Source organism: Perca fluviatilis, chromosome 21 (assembly GCF_010015445.1).
Source record: "Perca fluviatilis chromosome 21, GENO_Pfluv_1.0, whole genome shotgun sequence".
Taxonomy (NCBI): Eukaryota; Metazoa; Chordata; class Actinopteri; order Perciformes; family Percidae; genus Perca; species Perca fluviatilis.
The window spans coordinates 13,283,674-13,303,645 of NC_053132.1; the positions used below are offsets into that span (position 1 = coordinate 13,283,674).

At 42.9% G+C, this 19,972-nt stretch overlaps 1 protein-coding gene across 3 annotated transcripts in view; it reads right to left on the minus strand.

Annotated features, from left to right (window-relative positions):
• The window catches only part of LOC120550679 (adenosine kinase-like), a 105,897-nt gene that overhangs the window by 58,148 nt on the left and 27,777 nt on the right, over positions 1-19,972 (minus strand). For all 3 annotated transcript variants that reach the window (XR_005637762.1, XM_039787346.1, XM_039787347.1), the window contains exons 5-6: positions 2,359-2,531; positions 150-258 (exon numbers count right to left, since the gene is read on the minus strand). Coding sequence is in view for 2 of the 3 variants with exons in the window: in XM_039787346.1 (XP_039643280.1) it covers positions 150-258; positions 2,359-2,531 (282 nt within the window). In the remaining variant the exon portion in view is untranslated. The remainder of the gene's footprint in view (positions 1-149; positions 259-2,358; positions 2,532-19,972) is intronic.

Consider the following 19,972-nt stretch of genomic DNA (forward strand, 5'->3'; position numbering starts at 1 on the left):
CTCATTTCACTCGACAAAGGATGAATTGATAGATTGACAATGCACAAGGCACGCTCAGGCATTTCCTGAATAAAGCCTCTTAACATTATGTCCTCTTCTGGCAACAGAGTTGGGAAACAGTAATTTTGAATGTAGAAAGTCTCACTTACCGCAATATAATAGACCTTGGCTTTCTTCACCAGCTCCCAGTTGCTGTCCAAGTCCAGGTGTTTTTCCTTTTTGTAGCAGTTTGCCGCTGCCAGGTTAGCAACAAGGGACCTGCCGAGACAGACCCCATAAATCTTCCACCTCGCTTATCATCCATCTTAATTTTGTCTCAAAAACATCCCTAAAACACCCCAGACTTTCCTTTGTTCTTTCTTGATATAAAAAGGATGATAATAGTTTCTTAGAATGTCTGAACCAAGCTAAAATAAAGTGATCTAGATGTCTTTATATTCTTTCTTTCTTTAAAAAGAAAGGGGGTTATCGCAAGATTAAAAGAAGCAGAGGGATTTTCAAAGCTAACCATAAGCCACAAATTATTCATATTATCACATGTAAAAGTGGTCAATTGCTAACAAAAGGTGGAAAAACAACAGAAATACATTACTAAATGAACACTTGAGTTGAGTAGTGAGTGGTGGGAGCTGGAAGTGATGGAGGTGGCATTATCTTAACATAGCCAGTCCTTGTGTGCTGTCGCTTTATGAGCGGCCATCAAAATGAGTGCAACCATCATCACTACTTAGGGGGAAACTGTTAGGCGACCATATGACAGGTGGGCGCTGCTACAGCAAGAGGTCCATTCTGAAAAGCTGCTCACCATGGTTAGCATCAAAGAAAAGAGTAACAGCGTGCTAAATTGATCAGAGTGCGATGATGACGGCCACGATATGACAGCAGGATTAGGACTGCACTTGACCTGAGCTGCAGTAATGGACTCAAAAGGTTAGAACAAGCATGACAGACAAAATGAGTGTCATTACTGAGGGAGTCTAACAGACATGAGCAAAGCACAGCGCTCTTAAATATCAGCTAAGTGTAATGATATCATATCTTTAAGCTAATGGGAAACAAACCACTGATCAGTTGCTCCAGGAATTAGCAATTTTGCAAAGATCTTGCTATTATTTCACTGGTCAAACTGGGAAAAATGTTAGCCAATTTTACCAATCACCAGTTTTCTACATAAAAAAATTATGCAATTCAGAACCACTTTTATCAGCCGAGCTGAAATAAAAATCAAGCATCAATCTCCATAATGCAACTTCCTTGTACTGTAACTATGGTGACAAGGACAAGGACAACTATAGCTAACTGCACAGGCTATGTCATATGTTTAAACTGTTTACATATTACAATTATCGCAAAAAAGCATACAATTGGCCAAACAATGCTAAATAATTTTGGGCTGGACAAAAGCTCTGAGATACTGGAGGGACTGATTTATTGAACCTTTGTTTACAAATGTAAGAACTGAATAAACTTATTTTGTAAAAATGTTATTCGCACGCAGCATCTTCACAGATCTCAGAATGGTCAGATTGAGTATGAGAGGGAGTTTTTTTTTTCTTTGAAGACTTGCACTAATCAAAGCCTGGGGGTTGTGACATACTGGCTCCCGATCCTTCAAAGCCATCACCCTTCCAATCTGGGCCTGCTGGCAACCTTTCCCCTGGCCTCCTGAGCTGTCTGTTAAACACCTGTAAGAAATATTACAAAGCTCGTCTCCCTTAGCACGGCACCTGACCTTTTCAGGTGTCAGAGTCACATCAAACAAGCCCAGTAAGACCATTCAGCGGGGCCGGCTCCCGGGGCGGCCGAGGTCCTGCCGTTGACGGACTGACAACTCCAGTAGCAGCGGATTAAGGGCTGCAGAGGAGGAGGGTGTTTAGAGAAGGAGGTTATTGATCCACACCTGGTCTATCATGAACTGGAGCCCTCGCTGTTAGTGATATTTGTGCGCGCGCACACACACACACACACGCATACAGGCTTTGACCTCTGCTGTCTCAGACGTGCTGATGATGATGCTAGCATGAGAGTCGCCAGAGATGCTGAAGTCCCTTTTACAGCCGAGAAGGCTGACAGGTGAGAGCTGGGATAGCCCAGCCATCTCAAACGCATTGCTACTGTCAGCCTATAGATGGATGACAACCCACTGGGGCGGCAGAGACTGAGTGGGGGCCTGGCAAAACACACTCAAGCTGTTCTTTTTCCTTTTGATGTGTAAGCTGAGCTATGATTCCCTGTTATGACTTCCAGCCCTCAGGAGTCAACTGCCTGCCTAAAGATGTAAAAATGAACCAGAAGGACTATTTCGAATCCGAGCAAGAGGGTCATTTCTTGGTCAGGGGTGACTGAAAGGTGGCTAACCTATTGTCTCCGGTGATACAGGCGGCACAGGTCCCGGTCGGCTCCTCGTTTTGTTCGTAGTAATGTGCGTCGACGTGGGCTTCTTCGGCCTTCTTCTTCAGGATCTCCCCGAAGTGGTCGGTACCGATGCACCCGAAGAAAGTAGCCACCTTGTGGGGTTTCTGGATCATCCACTAGGAAAGAGAAAATAAAAACAGCAGTTACAGTGAGCTCAGTTTACAAAATATAAGTCTGTTTGAAGGGTCAAGTTCAGCTAAGGCAGATGGCATACAAACTGTAGCTTCACAGCAAACATACTGCTTGTGATATATGAGGGCTGCGAGCTGTCGTAAACAACCCAAGACCAATTCCACTCCACATAGAGACACTATTCTCATCCAAGCTTCCATGTGTGCTAAAAACAGTCTCATCTCCTTATTTACACAAACCCCATAATTCAAGGCTCCATCCTGCTTATGCAAACACAGACTGTGTGTGTGTGTGTGTGTGTGTGTGTGTGTGTGTGTGTGTGTGTGTGTGTGTGAGAGAGAGAGAGAGAGAGAGAGAGTGTGTACCTGCTACTACAGGAGCCTCCCTGAACTGCTCGTTGGGCATTTTTTTGGTCTCAACAGTCCTGATGTACTCAGTGACTTTTACCTGATGAGAGGAGGCTGCTCAAATTCTACAGCGCTCAGGTTTAACCTCCAAAGATTTATTGACGTACAGTACGTGCTGCTGTTTGCTCATTTTATTGCAGCCTCCTGTTTTGTTGCTGACGGGGGCCCCTTGTGAATGAGATGTTGCTGCTTTTGGGGATGACCTGTATATGTGTGAAATTAATCATTTCACGCGACCAAATAGCATCTCGGTGGGGGAAGAAAAATGCATTTTCATCACCCATCCGGAGATGCTCTCCCCTGTTATTTTGCACTCCTCCCCCCTTTGGTCTCTAGGTAACTAGTTCAGATGGAAAAAATAAAATAATCAAATAAATAAAAAATACCCAGGAAAAATTCATTACTTTAAGCAAGCGTCAGGTGTGTTTTTAAACCAAGGCTGACAATTAACAATCATAGCTGACCTTGTGGCTTTTACCTGCTAACAAAATCAGGCTGCAAACAATGAATATTTTCACGTCTTTTTTTTTATGACAAATTCCCCTTCATAATTTCCCGTAGCCGAGGGGATAGCTTCAAACTACGTGTTTCGAACAGTCCAAAATCCAAAAGATTAAGAAGTGATATAAAACCGCAAAGAGAGACGTAAAGTTTAGTAGTAGCTGCAACCAGCAAATTTTTGGTATTTTTCCTTTAGGAATGATCAGTGTTGCCACAGTTACTTTGAAAAAGTAATTTAGTTACTTTACAGATTACTTGATTTTAAAAGTAACGAAGTTAGATTACAAGTTACTTTATTAGTTACCTTCAGCAACTGCCGACAACACCCCCACAGCCTCAACATAAAAATGACAACCGGTTTACTGTGAGGCAGCTCGGCATTGCCAGTAGTAGGGATCTGGTTTATTATGGCACAAAAGAGAGCCAGTCAACGGTATTTAAGGGCAGCATTTCCTCTACAACATACTGCCCGACCAACTTCTTCAACTCTCCCCCACTGGTTTTGCACCGAAGTCCAGCTTTTGTTGTTCGAGTGGTGGGGGGACCTCCTGCTCTCTGCTTCGCACCACCTGCTGGGACTTGCTCTGTAAGTTTGACTGCAGTGCTGCGACTCCAAATGTTTCTTCAAATTTGACGTAGTGTTTTTGTAGCTAGATAGCACTTTGTTGCCACCAGCACAGAGTGTACAACCAACCTTAATACTGCCGTCTTTAGCTGACACAAACTCGAAATAGTGACTGTATTTCCAGCTAGAAAGCACGCATCTCTCTCCTACCTCCATTGTTGTTTACGTTTGTGTTGCTGCGTGGTACACGTGAACTGTCCACATGCTGAAAACGTGACTTCACTCCCCGAGACGCAAGAAGAAAGCTAAAATATATATTTTTACTAAGGAAAATGACAAAAATAGTAACGCACAGTGACTTGGAGAAGTAACTTTAATCTGATTACTGGTTTGGAAATAGTAACGCGTTAGATTACTCGTTACTGAAAAAAGTGGTCAGATTAGAGTAACGTGGCATCACTGGGAATGATAAACTATTAAGTGATTATCAAAATAACGTTTTGATTTTCTGTCAATGTCGACTAATGAATTACTAATTATTTATATTATTATATTACTTTGCTAATCTTTTGAGCACCAGTACCAACAAAATGAACAGTGATATTGCCACATATGCCTGCTGTATCTTGGCCCGTGAGCAGGCCTACCATGTGTCATCTTGAGTCATGGCTCAGTCATTCAGCTGTGCCCCCCTCCCTCCCCACCTGGCTGACAAGTACAAACACGCACGCGCAAATCCACAGCAAAAGCCGACAGAAGCGAGCTCTTCTTCCCTAACCTCTTGCTGCAGGCACCTCACACTTATCAAGGTCACTGGCTCGGGTACACGTCAAGTCCTATCTGATTTTCTCTTCGCCGTGATGAGCTCTGAATCCAAGGTTAGGAGCTGCGGGCTGTAAATAATGACAGCGCGGCCCCTCCATTTGCAGGCCTCTCAGGTGGGAATAGAGAGGGCCACTCAGGGGCCCCCGTCTCTCGGATGACAGCATGGTGAATCACAGTGGAACCACCGACCTCGCAACTATACACCCCCTCCACCTCCATCTGAACTCTCCTGCCTCCTCCACCTCCTCTCGCTCTTCCTCTCTGACCGTCAGCTGTACTCTCACTGCCAGCTCAGCTTGTCATTTTACAGGGTCATTAACAGACACACATACACACTAACATGTGCATGAGTACACAGTGCACCCACGCAGGGAATAAACTGACATACACACACCGACACACACACCGACACACACACACAGAAAAATCCTCTATAGTGCCACAGCATCAAAACTCTCTCCCTTCCTATAAAACCCACCCCTGCTTTTGCCAGAAGCTGATCTCCTACTCCAATAAACACAAAGCAGCAATAGATAAGAAGAAAATGTCTTCATTATGGGTATGTAAAATTTTTTATCTTGCAGGTTTTTTTCCCCCCCTCCTCTGTGGTGCACAGGAGCGGGGAGTTATATCAATTCATTTCCATCCCCGGCACCCTGCAGACAATCCCTCTCCATTCCCAGATTATGTGAGATAATACCTCCATTATGACAAAAGCGCTATTCGCGGGGTCGCCGAGAGGTCAACCAACCCTGTGCTGGGTATTCATGCTTAGTCACATCCCAATTATACCGCAGTGGCAGAGGCAGAAATTGGCAAATGTACATCAAGGCGCTTCATTACTGAGGGCTGCTCCAGTGAAATTAAGCAGCAGATGAGACAGAGTGAGATTTTCCCCCAGGCGGCATGTTAGAGAGAGAGAGAGAGAGAGAGAGAGAGAGAGAGAGAGAGAGAGAGAGAGAGAGAGGGAGAGGGAGAGAGAGGGAGAGGGAGGGAGAGAGAGAGCGAAAGAGAGAGAGAAAGAGAGCGAGAGAGAGAGGAGGATGGAAGAAAGAGGGTAGCTGAAGTAACAGATTTCTCTGAAGGTGTTGGGAGCTTGTAACTTTCACAGCAGCTCATGTATATTTACTTAACTAGGGAGAGCGCCGATCCCCAAAGATTAATAATTTCCCATGATACACCACAGCGACATATCTCTAGGTACGTTTAAATACGGATGGGAAACCTAATACAAACAAGCGAGAAAAAATATCCCTGAAAAGCAGGGGGTAAGATGCTGCAAAGGCATACACGCTACAGGCAAAGTGATAAGTATACATTATGTTAAGTGGAGAATAAGTCTGCCGTCTCTTTCTGTTTGGCTTCCATTTACCCAAATAATCTCACCCATAACACTGGCCCCGGGGCCCCCAGATATAGCTATTAATTATGACATCTCATGGTTGCAAGGAGCCCCACTTGGGGAGCTGACCTAGGCCTGCTCCTCAACATCCAGCAGCTGCCACTCTTCACTACGGAGGCAGGCGCTTCGCGTGGCAGCTTCCAGGAGGGCAATTACACAGCCCAGATGAGATGAGGCGGCTGGATGTTTGGGACTTGAGCGCTCAGACTGCCATTAGCACTATAAGCTATTACATTCCCTCTTCTTCTTCTTCTCATGCTCCCCTCCCTTCCTCAGTCTCCCCGCTCACTTGCAGCTGTATATTGATGAAGTGGTAATGGGACCTCTAGTTAGATATTCCTCCTGTAAAAACATTGTCTTGTTTTTAGTCTCCCTCAGGGGTCAATGTATTCTCCCAGAGTTGCTGGGAATCATTTCTGCTCTATTAATGATGCAATTCCAATGCAATTCAGATCTACTGAAGACGCTGCACAGTGGGCCTTTGTGGAGTGTTGATAGATGACACTGTGTGTTATCCTGCAGTTCGAAAACAAAGTGGTTCCTTCTGCACATCACCGGGAAGCTGGTTGGCCGTCACTCCAGTTTCCACCCTCTCACACTGCTCAGTTCATCCTTAAAAACAAGGACAGAGGAGAAGTCTCCATTCTCCTCGCTTCACCTCACCAGCGGGGTCCTCTTGAGAAGAACATGTCCGTGCTTAATGATGGTCACATTAATTATAGGCTTATCAACCCAGCAAAATTCAATAGGGTTATTTATAGAGGCCTAAAACAGCTGAGGGCGAGGGCACTGCACCCCAGGGTTGCCTGTAACAGCCTCCTCTCACTGCACAACCTGTCTTTTAGAGTCAGAGGTGGAGGCTGATATCCGTGTTTCTTTTTACTGTGCAGTTAAAACAACTAGCAAACATCTGTCCATCAGGACCTGTCATGGCGAGCGCTTTTATATAAAGCACGGCAGAGCAGAGGGCCCTCAACACGAGCGCTGACATTGATGAGGTCTGGCAGCTTCCATTAAATCACTCTTTCCTGTAAAGCGCAGGGCATCAAAGCAACCGGCCGAGAATTTTTCACTCAATCAGGTAACACACAAGCCACCCTCACCCCTCCTCCACCCCCACCACCACCATATTCCCTGTCCTCTCAGGGGCTGGAGCCTTCTGGTCAATAACTCCAATCAGTGCAATTTCATGCACAGTTAGCCATGTTGGGGTGCTAGGGCAATGCTCGCGTCAGGGTTGCATATGTTGTTGTCGCTGTTGTTGTTTTTCTTTAATTTTTTCTCTTCCCTGGGAGGGTTGATAAGTGGGGTGGGGACCTGCACTGTGTAAAAGTGGAGACTAGCCAGGGCTAGCATGCTTGTTTTAACCCTGCCTCACCACAGCGGGCTCCCTGCCAAGCCATTAAAAGTCTCTGTGCACTGCTTCTGTGACACAGCTAAAAGAATAGAGAGCAGGCGAGTGGGAGAGCTGTAAATGATCAACACGATAATGAGCTGATTATCAGTCAAAGGCATGGATAAGCTCTCTCTCCAGTAATTTCCTTTCAGATCAGTCAACCACATTCTCCTTTCTGCAATCAACACTCAAAGGGGAGGCATAGCATGTAGCCCGATGGGAATCCGGCCCAATATCAGCTTCAAATATCCAGATCCGAGTCTTCTGATCAGTGCCTGGCTCGTCCCTCGCTGACACACCAGCATGGTGGGGAGGCTTGTGTATTACTACACAAGTCTCCTTTTGTAATGGTTGTTTCACAGTTGTCATGCAGCTTTAGGCTCTGGCTACAGGACAATATAAAGATGACTGATGCTCTAATGATGTACAAATGTACTCTGCAATCGGCAGGCATTTGGACAGTGACTCATTTCCTATTGCTCTGGCTGCACATTAGCATAATATTTGAAATTCAATAAAGACTGCATATAAGGGACTGAATCTCGGCTTTAAAGAGCCCTTTAAACTGGGACTTTAACTTCTTGGAAAACCGTTTCTTCCTAGAAATGAGTTGCATTTCAATGATGACCTTGTGTTGCAATAGTAAGTAGGCATGACTAAGAAGACCAGCCTATAGAATCAAACTGACCCTGATGTCCCATTGGTTTACACTTTGATCCTTCACTGTGCTATAGCCCACCACAACAACGCGTTTCTAAGGGAATTAAATCATATTAAAGGAAGTATTGATACAATTTCATACACCCTTTAAAAGGTGTTCGCGGTTTACATGTTTACATTTATATTCATAGAGTGAACAATAGGGATTTGTGCCAGTGCAATCAGATGAAGATGGGGATACATTTCCTCATTAGTACAACTACTGTTATGCGAATAGACTTCAGACCATAACAGGATTACATAATCAAGTAACTTTGATGATGGCCTTTTAATCGCTGATTTCCACTTAAGATGGCGATTAAGAGGATGACTTGTATTATGTATGTGATCTATGCATGTGATCCATGCATACTGTGTCGTATTTTTAATCAGCCACTGGTGATAGAGATGTGTGTGTGTCTGTGTGTGTGGGGTGGGCATGTAACATGTAAGGTTCACGGTACCTCAGGCAGGTGTACTTTAAGAGGAAGTGACAATGAGATACATGTGGTTTCTCTACAGTAAAAGTCGAGGCAGGCACCGTTTTTAAGCATTTTATGCCTTAATTACATATCTGACAGTAGAGAGATGACAGGAAATAGTCCCAAGCCAGACGCAAGCTGGGGACATTGTGGTTCAGCGCCTTACATCTCTAGGCAACCACGTCACCCCATATAAACCGTATCTCTACCATATGCGAAGAGAACTCTGGTGATTTCTGGTGAGTGTAGTGTGACTTTCTGAATATATTTTTATCTTCAATTTGAAAATGTGCATGTAAAGAGGTACATGGAAAAATACCTATTGTTTTATTTTGAAACCAATGTGCTTGAGTACAGAGCCAACCCAATAACAAGTGAGTCACTGTTTAAATGCATATGGACTGCAATGTACAGAGTACAAGCAATTATTTAAAACCCAACAAATAAAAGGGACAGGATGCGACAAGGGAGAAGGAAATAAACAGTCTATCTATACTAGAGAGTGGTACACTACCCCAGGGGAGTGGTGTTAGACAACACAAAACACCAAAAGCGTTTCTGCATTCACGTGTGTCGAAGACTGGGCGGTGGTAGGGGAGGAGACAGCTCCCAGGAACAGCCCCCGATGATAAGCATCTAATTCTATGACTCGCTGACACACTCCATAGGTTCTGATATTCAACACGACAAGAATGTCCCCGACAATATCTCTTCACCCTCATCAGAGAGCTATCAAAGGGCAAGTCCAGTGCGCAGCGTCTTGCCATACACACACACACACACACACACACACACACACACACACACACACACACACACACACACACACACACACACACACACACACACACACACACACACACACACACACACACACGCATCTTCCATGGGAATCAGCAGGGATGTGTCGCTGTCCCCAGGCGGCAAGTTTATCTAAAAAGGAAACACCTGATTTCTTCTTTTTGGCTCCTCTTCATTCCCTGCCTCCCTTGTTAAACACACAACCTTGATATTGTTTCTGTTGCCCGGGAGGGGTGAATTATTTACAGGATAAACAAGGTGATGTTGTTTCAGTCAGTCAGAGCCAAACTCCCCTATCGTAGCAGCAAAGAGGCAGAGGGGTTTACCTGGTAGGCATGAGGGGCTGAGCTCGGATACAGAGGCTTCACAATGGCGGGCCGTACAGTGATACCTTTGTAAGGGTGGGGGAGAAAATGCCTCCACACTAGATTCATGAACTGGGAGTCCCAGACTGCCGGGGTTGTCCTATTTATCCGAGACAATGGCGACTATAAAAGCCCATGAGCCGATTCAGTGAGTGTGTGCGTGTGAGGGGGTGTTATTAAGTGATCATAAAGTGGCATTTGTGTTTGCGGGGGCTGTTGCCATACAAGGTTCAGGCGTAAAGATGATGAGGGACCTTTGCAGCTAAAGCCTCTAATCCTGTCTATGGTCCATGGGCTCCAGCTGGTGGGAGTGCAGCTGTGCTCGGCCCCTACACAGGTGAATCAGTTCTGCCCCCCCTCCCTCCTCCAACAACTCCCCTGTATGCAGTATGGCGTATTTGCACAGTGCTTTGATCTCACGAAGGTGGCAGTGCCCCCCTCCCTGGATACGGTGACAGTGCGGGTGATCCATGTTACAGAAGAGATTTTTTTTTTTTAACATACGCCAAATGACAGCCGCGGTTGAGGGCTTAGCACAGGTCAAGCCCTGCTAAATTCAATGTGGCGGTGCGGAAAATTCACTTCAAAACATTAGCTGCTGGGAGGAAGTGGGCTCTAATGAGTGTTATGACTGCATTTTTCTGACATAATTTCCCATCAGCGAAATGATGATCAAGATTATTCAACAAAGACTATCCATCCCAGACATTAACCTTAATCTCCCAATATATCCATTGACAGGTTACTGACACTATCAATATATATATATATATATATATATATATATATATATATATATTGTTTAGCAGCAATTTGTATATATATAAAGTAGGTCCCTGAACATAAGCAGCTTAAAAAGAGACTGCCACAAATGCCGTCAATGGTGATCATGTTGCATTATTTCAGCTGGATGCATGAGTTTTCGAAGAACAGCATGCACTTCACATTCATCAGAACAGGCAGACAAAACAGCTGTGCTCCCAGTTTGACCTCTGACCCTGTCTGCACGTTCGCCTCAAACAGATTCACATTTAACACACTGGTTCACTTTGACAGGGACACAATGGGAGGATATGATTAGGCCCTTGGCGCAGATCGAAAAACAACAATCTTAATGTCTTTACGCACTGTAGCAAGATCCCTTTTATCATATTACTCATGCCTTTGTGTCCTTTTCTGCAGGCAAAGAGATTTCTCTTCATATTACCAGCTGGAAATATCAGTGATGAGCTTCTCCGCTTACTAAGCTCGCGGAGTAAAGGCAGTTTGTGTGCAGATTATGTGGCCGGCTGGCTGCACAGGTAAGCAGAAAATAGCTCTTAGCTCCGGCCTGACCTTGAGAAGGATGCCATTCAATCAGTGAGCACACCGCAGTAAAGGCCCCATCATTGCACTAATAGACATAATCTTCCTCTCTGCCCGGATCATGGACAATGCATGGATGGCTTCCTCTTGCTTGGCAAGTTAAAGGGGCAATTTATTCGATAAATTAAATAGAGAAAATAAGCCATGATGAAAGAAACACTGCTGCTGGGCGGGTATAGATTGAACTTGTGTTAACAGTCTGCACACCTAATTTAATTTTCAGTTTATAGACATAACAGAATCGGATGACGGCAATTGACAAAACAGTTAAAATGCAAGACTGAACAGACTGTGCTCGTGCTCTAATTGCCAAGAATGAACATCAGAGGTGTAGAGAGTGTGCAGCACGCTCCTTATCTACACTCCATCATCCAGCTGGAAGCAGACAGAGTCAACATAATAAGGACATTTAAGAACAGTTGCCTGCTTTAAACTTTTAGGTTGTGCGATCAAATTCCACCTTATCAACTGGCAGCTTAAACAAGTTGTGTTATTTTCTGATGGCTTACAGAGAGACAGAGAAGGGGGGGTAACAAGCTGGAACCATCATAACTACTGGCTGCTGCAGTGCATCGTGACAAACAACGGCAGAAAACTTGGGATTTATTGCTCTGATAACCTTCCAGATTCCTTCGGCTGGTGCTGTATGCCAGACAACTCTGACAGAGTTATGCATCATTAATCCCCATGAACACGGCCAGAGATAAATAATGCTTTGCGTCCCTATGAAAAATAAGGCAGTTATTACCAAACCATAAAGAATGGTATTCGTATCATCACTTTAAGCAGATAATAATGTGAAGATACGATGTTTCAAGGATTCAAAGCACACTCACAGTGACAGTGAGCTGTATATTTCTGCTCTCGTCGACAAACTGCTGCAAAAAGAGCTCCCAATAAATAACAGCACTTGAGCAGAGTAAATCAAAAAACTTTATATCACTGCCATACCTCTTGCAATGCTGAGCAGTCACTCAAGCTATCAAATAGCATTTAGTACATACTAAACCAAGGTAAATAATGACTTGGCTCCATCTTTACAATCATGAGTAGAGTAGAAGTAGATTTTAGGTAATCAGTTAGTACACAACAAAAACAAAGTGTGTCTAGTAAACTGTTGCTTGACGTTTCCCACAAAGAGCCACTTTTTTCACTCATCTCAAAATTTCTCAAGGCTCAGACTTGAATTCAGTCCAATAAACATAGTAATACTATATCCCCTACAGGTGTCAATTCCTGGTGGTTAAGCAGTGCAAAGAGAAATTAGAAAGAACTCCGTTTGATACAGAGATGTTTCCAGCACCAGATGCTGTGGGGCCCTCTCTTGTGAGAAGCCAGGCGAAGCTCACTTACTTTCCTATTGAGAGTTGGAACATAAATTCAAACCCTGCTATAAATCAAATATAAATTTTCAGCTCCCCTCACTTTCTCGGGAACGGCTGCAATAACAATGTCATTCGACTCTGCCTGGTTACCATTAATTCTCTGGATTCCTTCCACACTAATGATTTGGTCCTGTATCCTGTGCGTTTTACAAACCCCACCGAAAAAGAAGGGAAATATTACTGACCTATTTAACGCTTTGCAGGTTAAGAGAAGAAACTAAGGTCTGTGGCAGATGCTCTTTACATATACAGTATTTCCAAACTCTCTCAAAATGGATTTTCCTTGCCAGATATAACACCCTGCTTGCCAATAATGTTAATATACCGAAACTCTGCGGCTGCAACTTTCACATTCTAGACGGCAACGTTCCTGAGCCAGAAAAGAGGACAATGCACTCCAGTTAAATCTAACTTGAGTGAAAAATGTGATTTCTATTTAGATATTGTTCTGTGTGCCAACAAGCCTCTCCTTCTGCCAAAAAAACGAATTTGATCTCATTCAGTTCATTTTCTCCTTGAAATCACAGTCTCATAATAATCTTTCAAAAGTGATCGTGGGCCAATACTGATTCATTTAACTCCTATCCCACACTGAATATTTACTGGAATGGCCACATATTCCCATCTGAGCAGTCTTCACAACCCAAATATATACAGTCTAGTATCAGAATCCAATTCGTACTGTATATTTGTTTCGCACAGTGTAAACAGACTTTAATTCCAGTGAAACCATAACCCCAAAGTGTAGCAGAGGGAGCTGATTCTGGTTACAGAGACTGTTTAGAGAGAGACATTCTGGGTGAAACACACTTTACTGTTTAAGCAAAAAGCAAACCAATTTCAGTGCAGCACCTGCACCCTTCTGCCCTGTTGGCTTTGGCAAAAGCAGATTCAAGGAGTTTTTTAGCCAACACTACAAGGCTGCGTGCCTGTAAGAATCTGCACTGACAGAAGGCTTTTAGAGAAGAACCAAGGTCACCACTACAATAACACAGCACAGAGGATCTGCTCAGAGCCAGGGAGAAGTGCTGTGTGTCTCTCTCACACCCTTGAAATGAAAACCAATGAGTGCAAAAGGATACCAATTTCAATAAACTTAACTTCACTCTGTAACCTCTGCAGAAAGACTAAATAAGCAGGACGCTAACAAGCTGTGCTTGTTCTTATGCTATTATACACGTAAGTATAAACCAACTGTGTGTATAAGAGCATGTCCATCATTGCAGCATTGATTATATCTCAAGACTAATTGTTGTGGCTTCCAATCCAAACAGCAGGAATATAGTGTTAGTGTAATAATGTCACAAGCTAATGCCAGACATGATTGCCTCTTTCAGGGGAAATTTATCATCACACAGCTGCCTTCAAAGAGCTGGAAACCATATTTAAAAAGGACAGAAGTTGACCTTTGATGGCTAGTGCGATATGTTCGAGTACCACCTAGGGTCCTTGCGCAACCAACACCCTCAGAAACGCTTTTACCTGGGTCTAACATTGGGAGAGTTAGCGAGTAAGCGTTATCGCTTATTAATTAGCGCGAGACGGACCCACGTTTGTATCTTGTAAGTTACCCCACTCTAATGCCCAAAATGATACCAAACGTCTACAAGTAGTACTAATAGGTTATGCTCTCATAAACGATGGATTGGAAAGTTTGTAAGCCCACCGAAGTTTATGAACACTTGCCTGCTCTCCTCAGCTCTCTGTTGCTGCTGCTGCTGCAGCAGTTAGTGAAGTGTTAGGGCCGTCTACAAATTACCACACGAAAGAGTTACAACAAAAAATATTTATTAATTCAATGATTAAATAAGGTAATGTCTCCAAACTTACCTCAATTATTACTTGTCTCCTGCTAGTTATACTACAGCACTTACTTAAAAAAAAAGTTAAATTAATAAATATTTTGTTGCATCTCTTTTCGGTGTTGTAATTTGTAGACGGCCCTAAGCGCCGTCTTACTGCAGCAGCAACAAACAGCAGAGAGCAGAAGCCAGCAGGCAAGTGTTATTTACATAAACTTCTGGTGTACTTACAAACTTTCCAATCCATCGTTTTATGAGTGCATAACCTATTTGTACTACTTGTAGACGTTTGGTATCATTTCGGGCATTATTAGTGGGGTAATTTACGAGATACAAACGTGGGTCCGTTAGCCCCTGCGCTAAGCTATTCAGCTGATAACGCTACTCTACGCTAACTCTTTCCAATGTTAGACCCAGGTGAAAAAAGCTTCTGGGTGGGTGTTTGGCTCGAGGTCATGGTGCAAAGGACCCTAGGGTGAATTACTCCGAACCATCACTTTAATAACGAGATAAAAGAGAAAGCTCTGTACTATATATTGTAATTCAATCCGATACAACACAATACATACCTGCTACTTTCATTCAACTTGTAATCATCTCTGTTTTTGGTTCAGAATGTTTTTCCATTACTGTGTGAGTTAGCAGGATATCTCAAAATCTTGTTTACAGATTTTAATGAAATTTGGTGAAAAGTTGGGCGATGAGCCAGGGAACAAGTAATCAGTGTTTGGTGCATACCCAGGAACTTATTAATGGACTTCTTTAAAGGATAAGGCTGATGTTAATACATGTTTTTTGTATTGAAAAAAAATGTCCAAAACCAAAATCTTGTTAGTCAATTTCTCATGCCCATTGGTTCCTAATAAAGATGTAAAGCTTTCCATCTTTTAATTTAAAAAAGGGGACCAGTAGCTTCCTAACAACTGGGCACTGTAGTCTTTAGCAAATATTACTCAAAAAGGGGTAAATAGTGCATTTGTTGGGTACTATTTTCTACAGTGAATTAATACACATTCGCTGCTCTAGTGAGTATTTACTGCAGCAGGACAGTGTATGTGGGATTGACAGTGGAGGTGTAATAAAGGGACATGTCAGCTGATGCATCAGTGTGACTCCTGTATGCGTTTTTGGACTACAGTGGAGGTCTATGGCACATATCAGACTTTGGATACACAGGCGATACTAGTTAGTAGGACCAGTTCATTGTTAGTTTTGATCTTTTTGTGGGATTTGTTGACAATAAAAAAAATACAGAACATCAGCTGGTTCTTCCTTTAATAATTTAAGACAGAGAATTTTGGCTATTTTCTCACAATCTATATTGATGCTGATTCAGATAAAATACCACATTTTTAAACATGTATAGATAAAACCATAATAACTAATATTTTGGGAGTTAGAGGATTATGCAGCCTTGGGAGAGCAAGTGTTTTCTCATTTTTAACAGTTAACACTATTTCAGAGAGGTGTTGATTCAATTGTATGGTGTAGTTTGTGCTGTTGTGTTGGACTTCATTATATTCAAGAGTATTTCTAACATTTTGTCTGCCTCATTTAACAATACACAGTGCTAACAACAATTAAAAATGACTACATGAAGCCCTCTTGCATCTCTTTATATCACAATGTACAGGGGCTTCTATTTCTATTGTATCTCTCTTGTGTAAAGTTACTGTATGTGTGTGAGTGTGAATGCAAGGAGATTTCTTTAATATAATTGTTAATGATGGGAAAGCCCCAACACAGGCTTCTTTAAGAGGTTTTCAGAGAAATCGCTAACAGCTGCCAGCCACAGGAATTCAGAAATGCCAAACTAGCACTTTGTGATTGGCACAAGGAAGTTACACCCACTTTGTAATAATATGTTTCTCTTTGGTGAGTTGCCAAATGGGTTGCTGCCAATGTAGACATGACAGACTGATCGGATCATTCTGTACAAAAACGCCAGGCCAAGGAAAACTATAATTATTTGTCTGAGGTCAGGGTCAGGTCGCTGTAAAGCTCATCAATTCAAATGAGAGGTAACTTATAGAATAGATCTAATAATGGTGACTCCACTCAAAAAGGCATTTTGATGTATAAGCCTTAATTATAGCCTTTACACTTTTACACACTTCCATACCTAGTAGGCCTTTTAACTAGGTAATAATAACATTCACAAAATCAGGGAACACACTTGATGTTAATTCTTAATGGGAGTAATTTTATGTTATTTTAAATGACTAAGTGAATGATTTTGATACAGTTAAGCAGCATGATACTGCACTGGTGTGCCAATGAATACGTAAAGGCAAAAACCTTTCAGAAGAAATTAGCTCAACAGACTGACTGCAGTCGTACATCTTCCTCGACTCCACCACACCTGCTCAGGTCCGTCTATAATAACCTGCTGTCTGCTCTGCAGGTGTACTCTGGGTATTTACTCCAGACCCATTTACCACAGATACACGTTACTGTATGTTATGTTCTTCCAGTAGCCCTGTTTCTTCTTCTGTCTGCTCACCGTCAATCTCTCCCCCCCCACCCCGTCTTGATGATACATTTACTTTCCATAAATCAATTTTTGAAACTCTGCAATTACCACACACCACAGGGAGTCAGAGGCAATCTATAAGTCAGAGGTCCTGAAGATGCTCAATAGTCAGTCCTGTCACTTCCTGTCTGCCTGCTTCAAAACACGGTGATGGACCTCAGTGGTGAAGATAACACAGGTCAATAATAACCTGTCTGACTAGACACAAGTGGAAAAGAGGAGCTCGGTGGGGGAAACCAAGCAAAGAAAAACAGGAAAACTATGCATACACCTGCATTGTTGCACAATATGTTAATGGCTACAATACAGGCTACAAAGAGCTGCACCAGATGTTTTGTCCCAATTTTATACCACATACAAATATGACAGTATGTACAATATACACATTTTCATTGTCAACGGTTTAAACAGTTAGTATATTTAGAAATGAATGTACTCCAACAGAAAATAATACAAGACAATGCATCAACGGACATCAATCAAACTGAAACTCTGGAGCACCACTGCCAATTCAACTTTTTAAATTGAATTTGATACTTGTAAGTTTTGTCACTTTTTTTTAGCTTTGAGAAGCTCCGCCGTTTCCTTTGCACTTTGATTTATAGGACAATAATGTTCGTGAACAACACACTCAAAAACTCAAGCACATATTTGACCACTCCATTTTACAGCGCCTCCTTTGAAAAAGTAGTATGGAATTGGGACACATGGGCCCGATCTTGCACTTGGCACAGCACGGCGCAAAGCCCGACGCAAGTGTCTTTGCTAGTTTAAGACCGACGCAGTTGTCAATTTCCCGTCCAGCGCCCACATCCTTTAAATAGCAAATGTATCAGCGCCTATCTGTGCGCCCATGGGCGTGCTGGTCTTACGGCGAGGTGTGTTCAGGTACATTCTTGGTGTATTGCTATCTTGAGGCAACAGAAAGTGACCGCACCATTGACTAACAAAAACCTGGTCTAAAGTCACATTAGTAAAATTATATGATCTGCTCGCACGCTTTCACTTCACGCACAAGCAGATCAGTTTCTTTTCCTGGAAATCTCTCCTTCCTGCTTAGCAAATCCACCATCATAATCGTAATGCGCCAAGGTTCAAATGCACCTGGCTTTTAAAGGGAATGGGAGATGACACCGATTGGTTTATTGCATGTTACGCCCAAAACACACATATGATTAGTTAAGAAACTAAGTACAACCCTTTTGAACCATGTGCCTGGCGCACAGACCCTTTTTTCTGCTGTTAAACTAGCAAAAGTGGATTTGTACACGCCCTAAACCCACCTGCTCCAGATGCTTCATGCCGTGCGCTTAGGTCATTAAAATAGGGCCCAGAGTCTCTTCAGTGTTGTTGTAATTCCTGTTGGTTGCAGATAGAGGTGAATACAAGTCATACATGACGTAATGTCCCTTTAATAACGTTTTGATGAAGTAATGCTTCCAAAGACTGGCAGTATTAGCACCACCTGCCATGTACAGCAGCAGTGCCTGAAAGACCCTTGAGACGGATATGTGATATTCTACTGCTAGTCCCACTGCTACTTTGACAGCAGCTTTCAAGAATGGAAATTTAATTTCTTTACATGTTTACCTTTGTTTCATCCCTACCTACCTCCCCCCCACCCCCTCTAGCACTTCCCTTCTCTCTTCCTTCCCAGGAGACAAAGCAGGCAGACAGCTCTTATAAACAGTGGCATGAAGCCTTACAGTGACGGCGTATTTCGAGGCAACGGATGTGATCAATTATCGAGTGACCGATTCTCTTTAATTAGAGGGTTTAAGTATTGAGTTAGCCTGGGTGGGAAGCTGAGAAGCAGCATGTAAACCAACCTCATTACACTGCAGTGATTCACCTCCCAGGAGCTGCGATCCACGCAGTGTTTACACCATACATTTGTTTCTGTGGTAACATATCGAGTGGAGGAATGGCTTGGTGACAGACCCAGTTTTTTTTTCGCCCTCCTCTCCTCTATTCTCTCTCCATTTTCTTTCTTTCACTCTCCCTCCCACTCACTGCTGAAGAGGCAGTCACACTGGTTTGCCTTTTGTTGTGGAGAGTCTGGAGAGGTAGCACAATGTGTCCTAGTTAAAGCAGTGCCCCATCTGCCCAACATAATTAGACAATTATGCTGGAAGGATCCGTCATTAATTCCTTTGTGGTGGCCAATTTCGCACCACAAAGAGGTCTCAGGTTTAGTTTTTCTTTGCAGATCTCTGTTCATTTACCCTGGCCCCTGTTGTCGTCCTCGAGTATTGATACTGTGGCAACTTGGGGCAGGAAAATATTCTCCTGTCAATATTGACTGGTTTGTACAGTTGTAGTGAAAAGGCCAAGGGGAATATTGGCTGCTGTCTCGTGCTGAATAAAAACAAGCAGCTAGGAAACGGCACTGTGAAAACACAGGCAGACACACAACAAACAACCATAGTTAATGTATCGAGGTTGAGCATACTGATGAAATATGCATTATGTAGAATTATCCTGGTGTTGCATTGTGGGGTATATACACTAATCTGCTTCACATACATTTTAAAATGCCAGTTTGGCCTACTTAAACACCACCAATTAAATCAGACATGCATTCATTATATTCACGTTGGAGTGATGAAATACAAAACAATCACTTTAATAAATGTTTTTGTGGGGTCACCCTTGTCCTATTAACAGTGTCAGTGCCATCTAACTTAATCAATTAAGTAAAGAAGCTAATTCTATAATTATATCATTAATAGCATCAGTAATACATAAACTGTATCATGCTGTATCAAGCTGAAAGCTTGGAGCATTCAATTTATAATGATATGAAAAGTTAACAACTCCTTGCAATTGTTTGGTATCTGTAGTTGATAAACAACTGAAATGGTAGTATTAGCACTAGGATGTACAGCATGCATTGT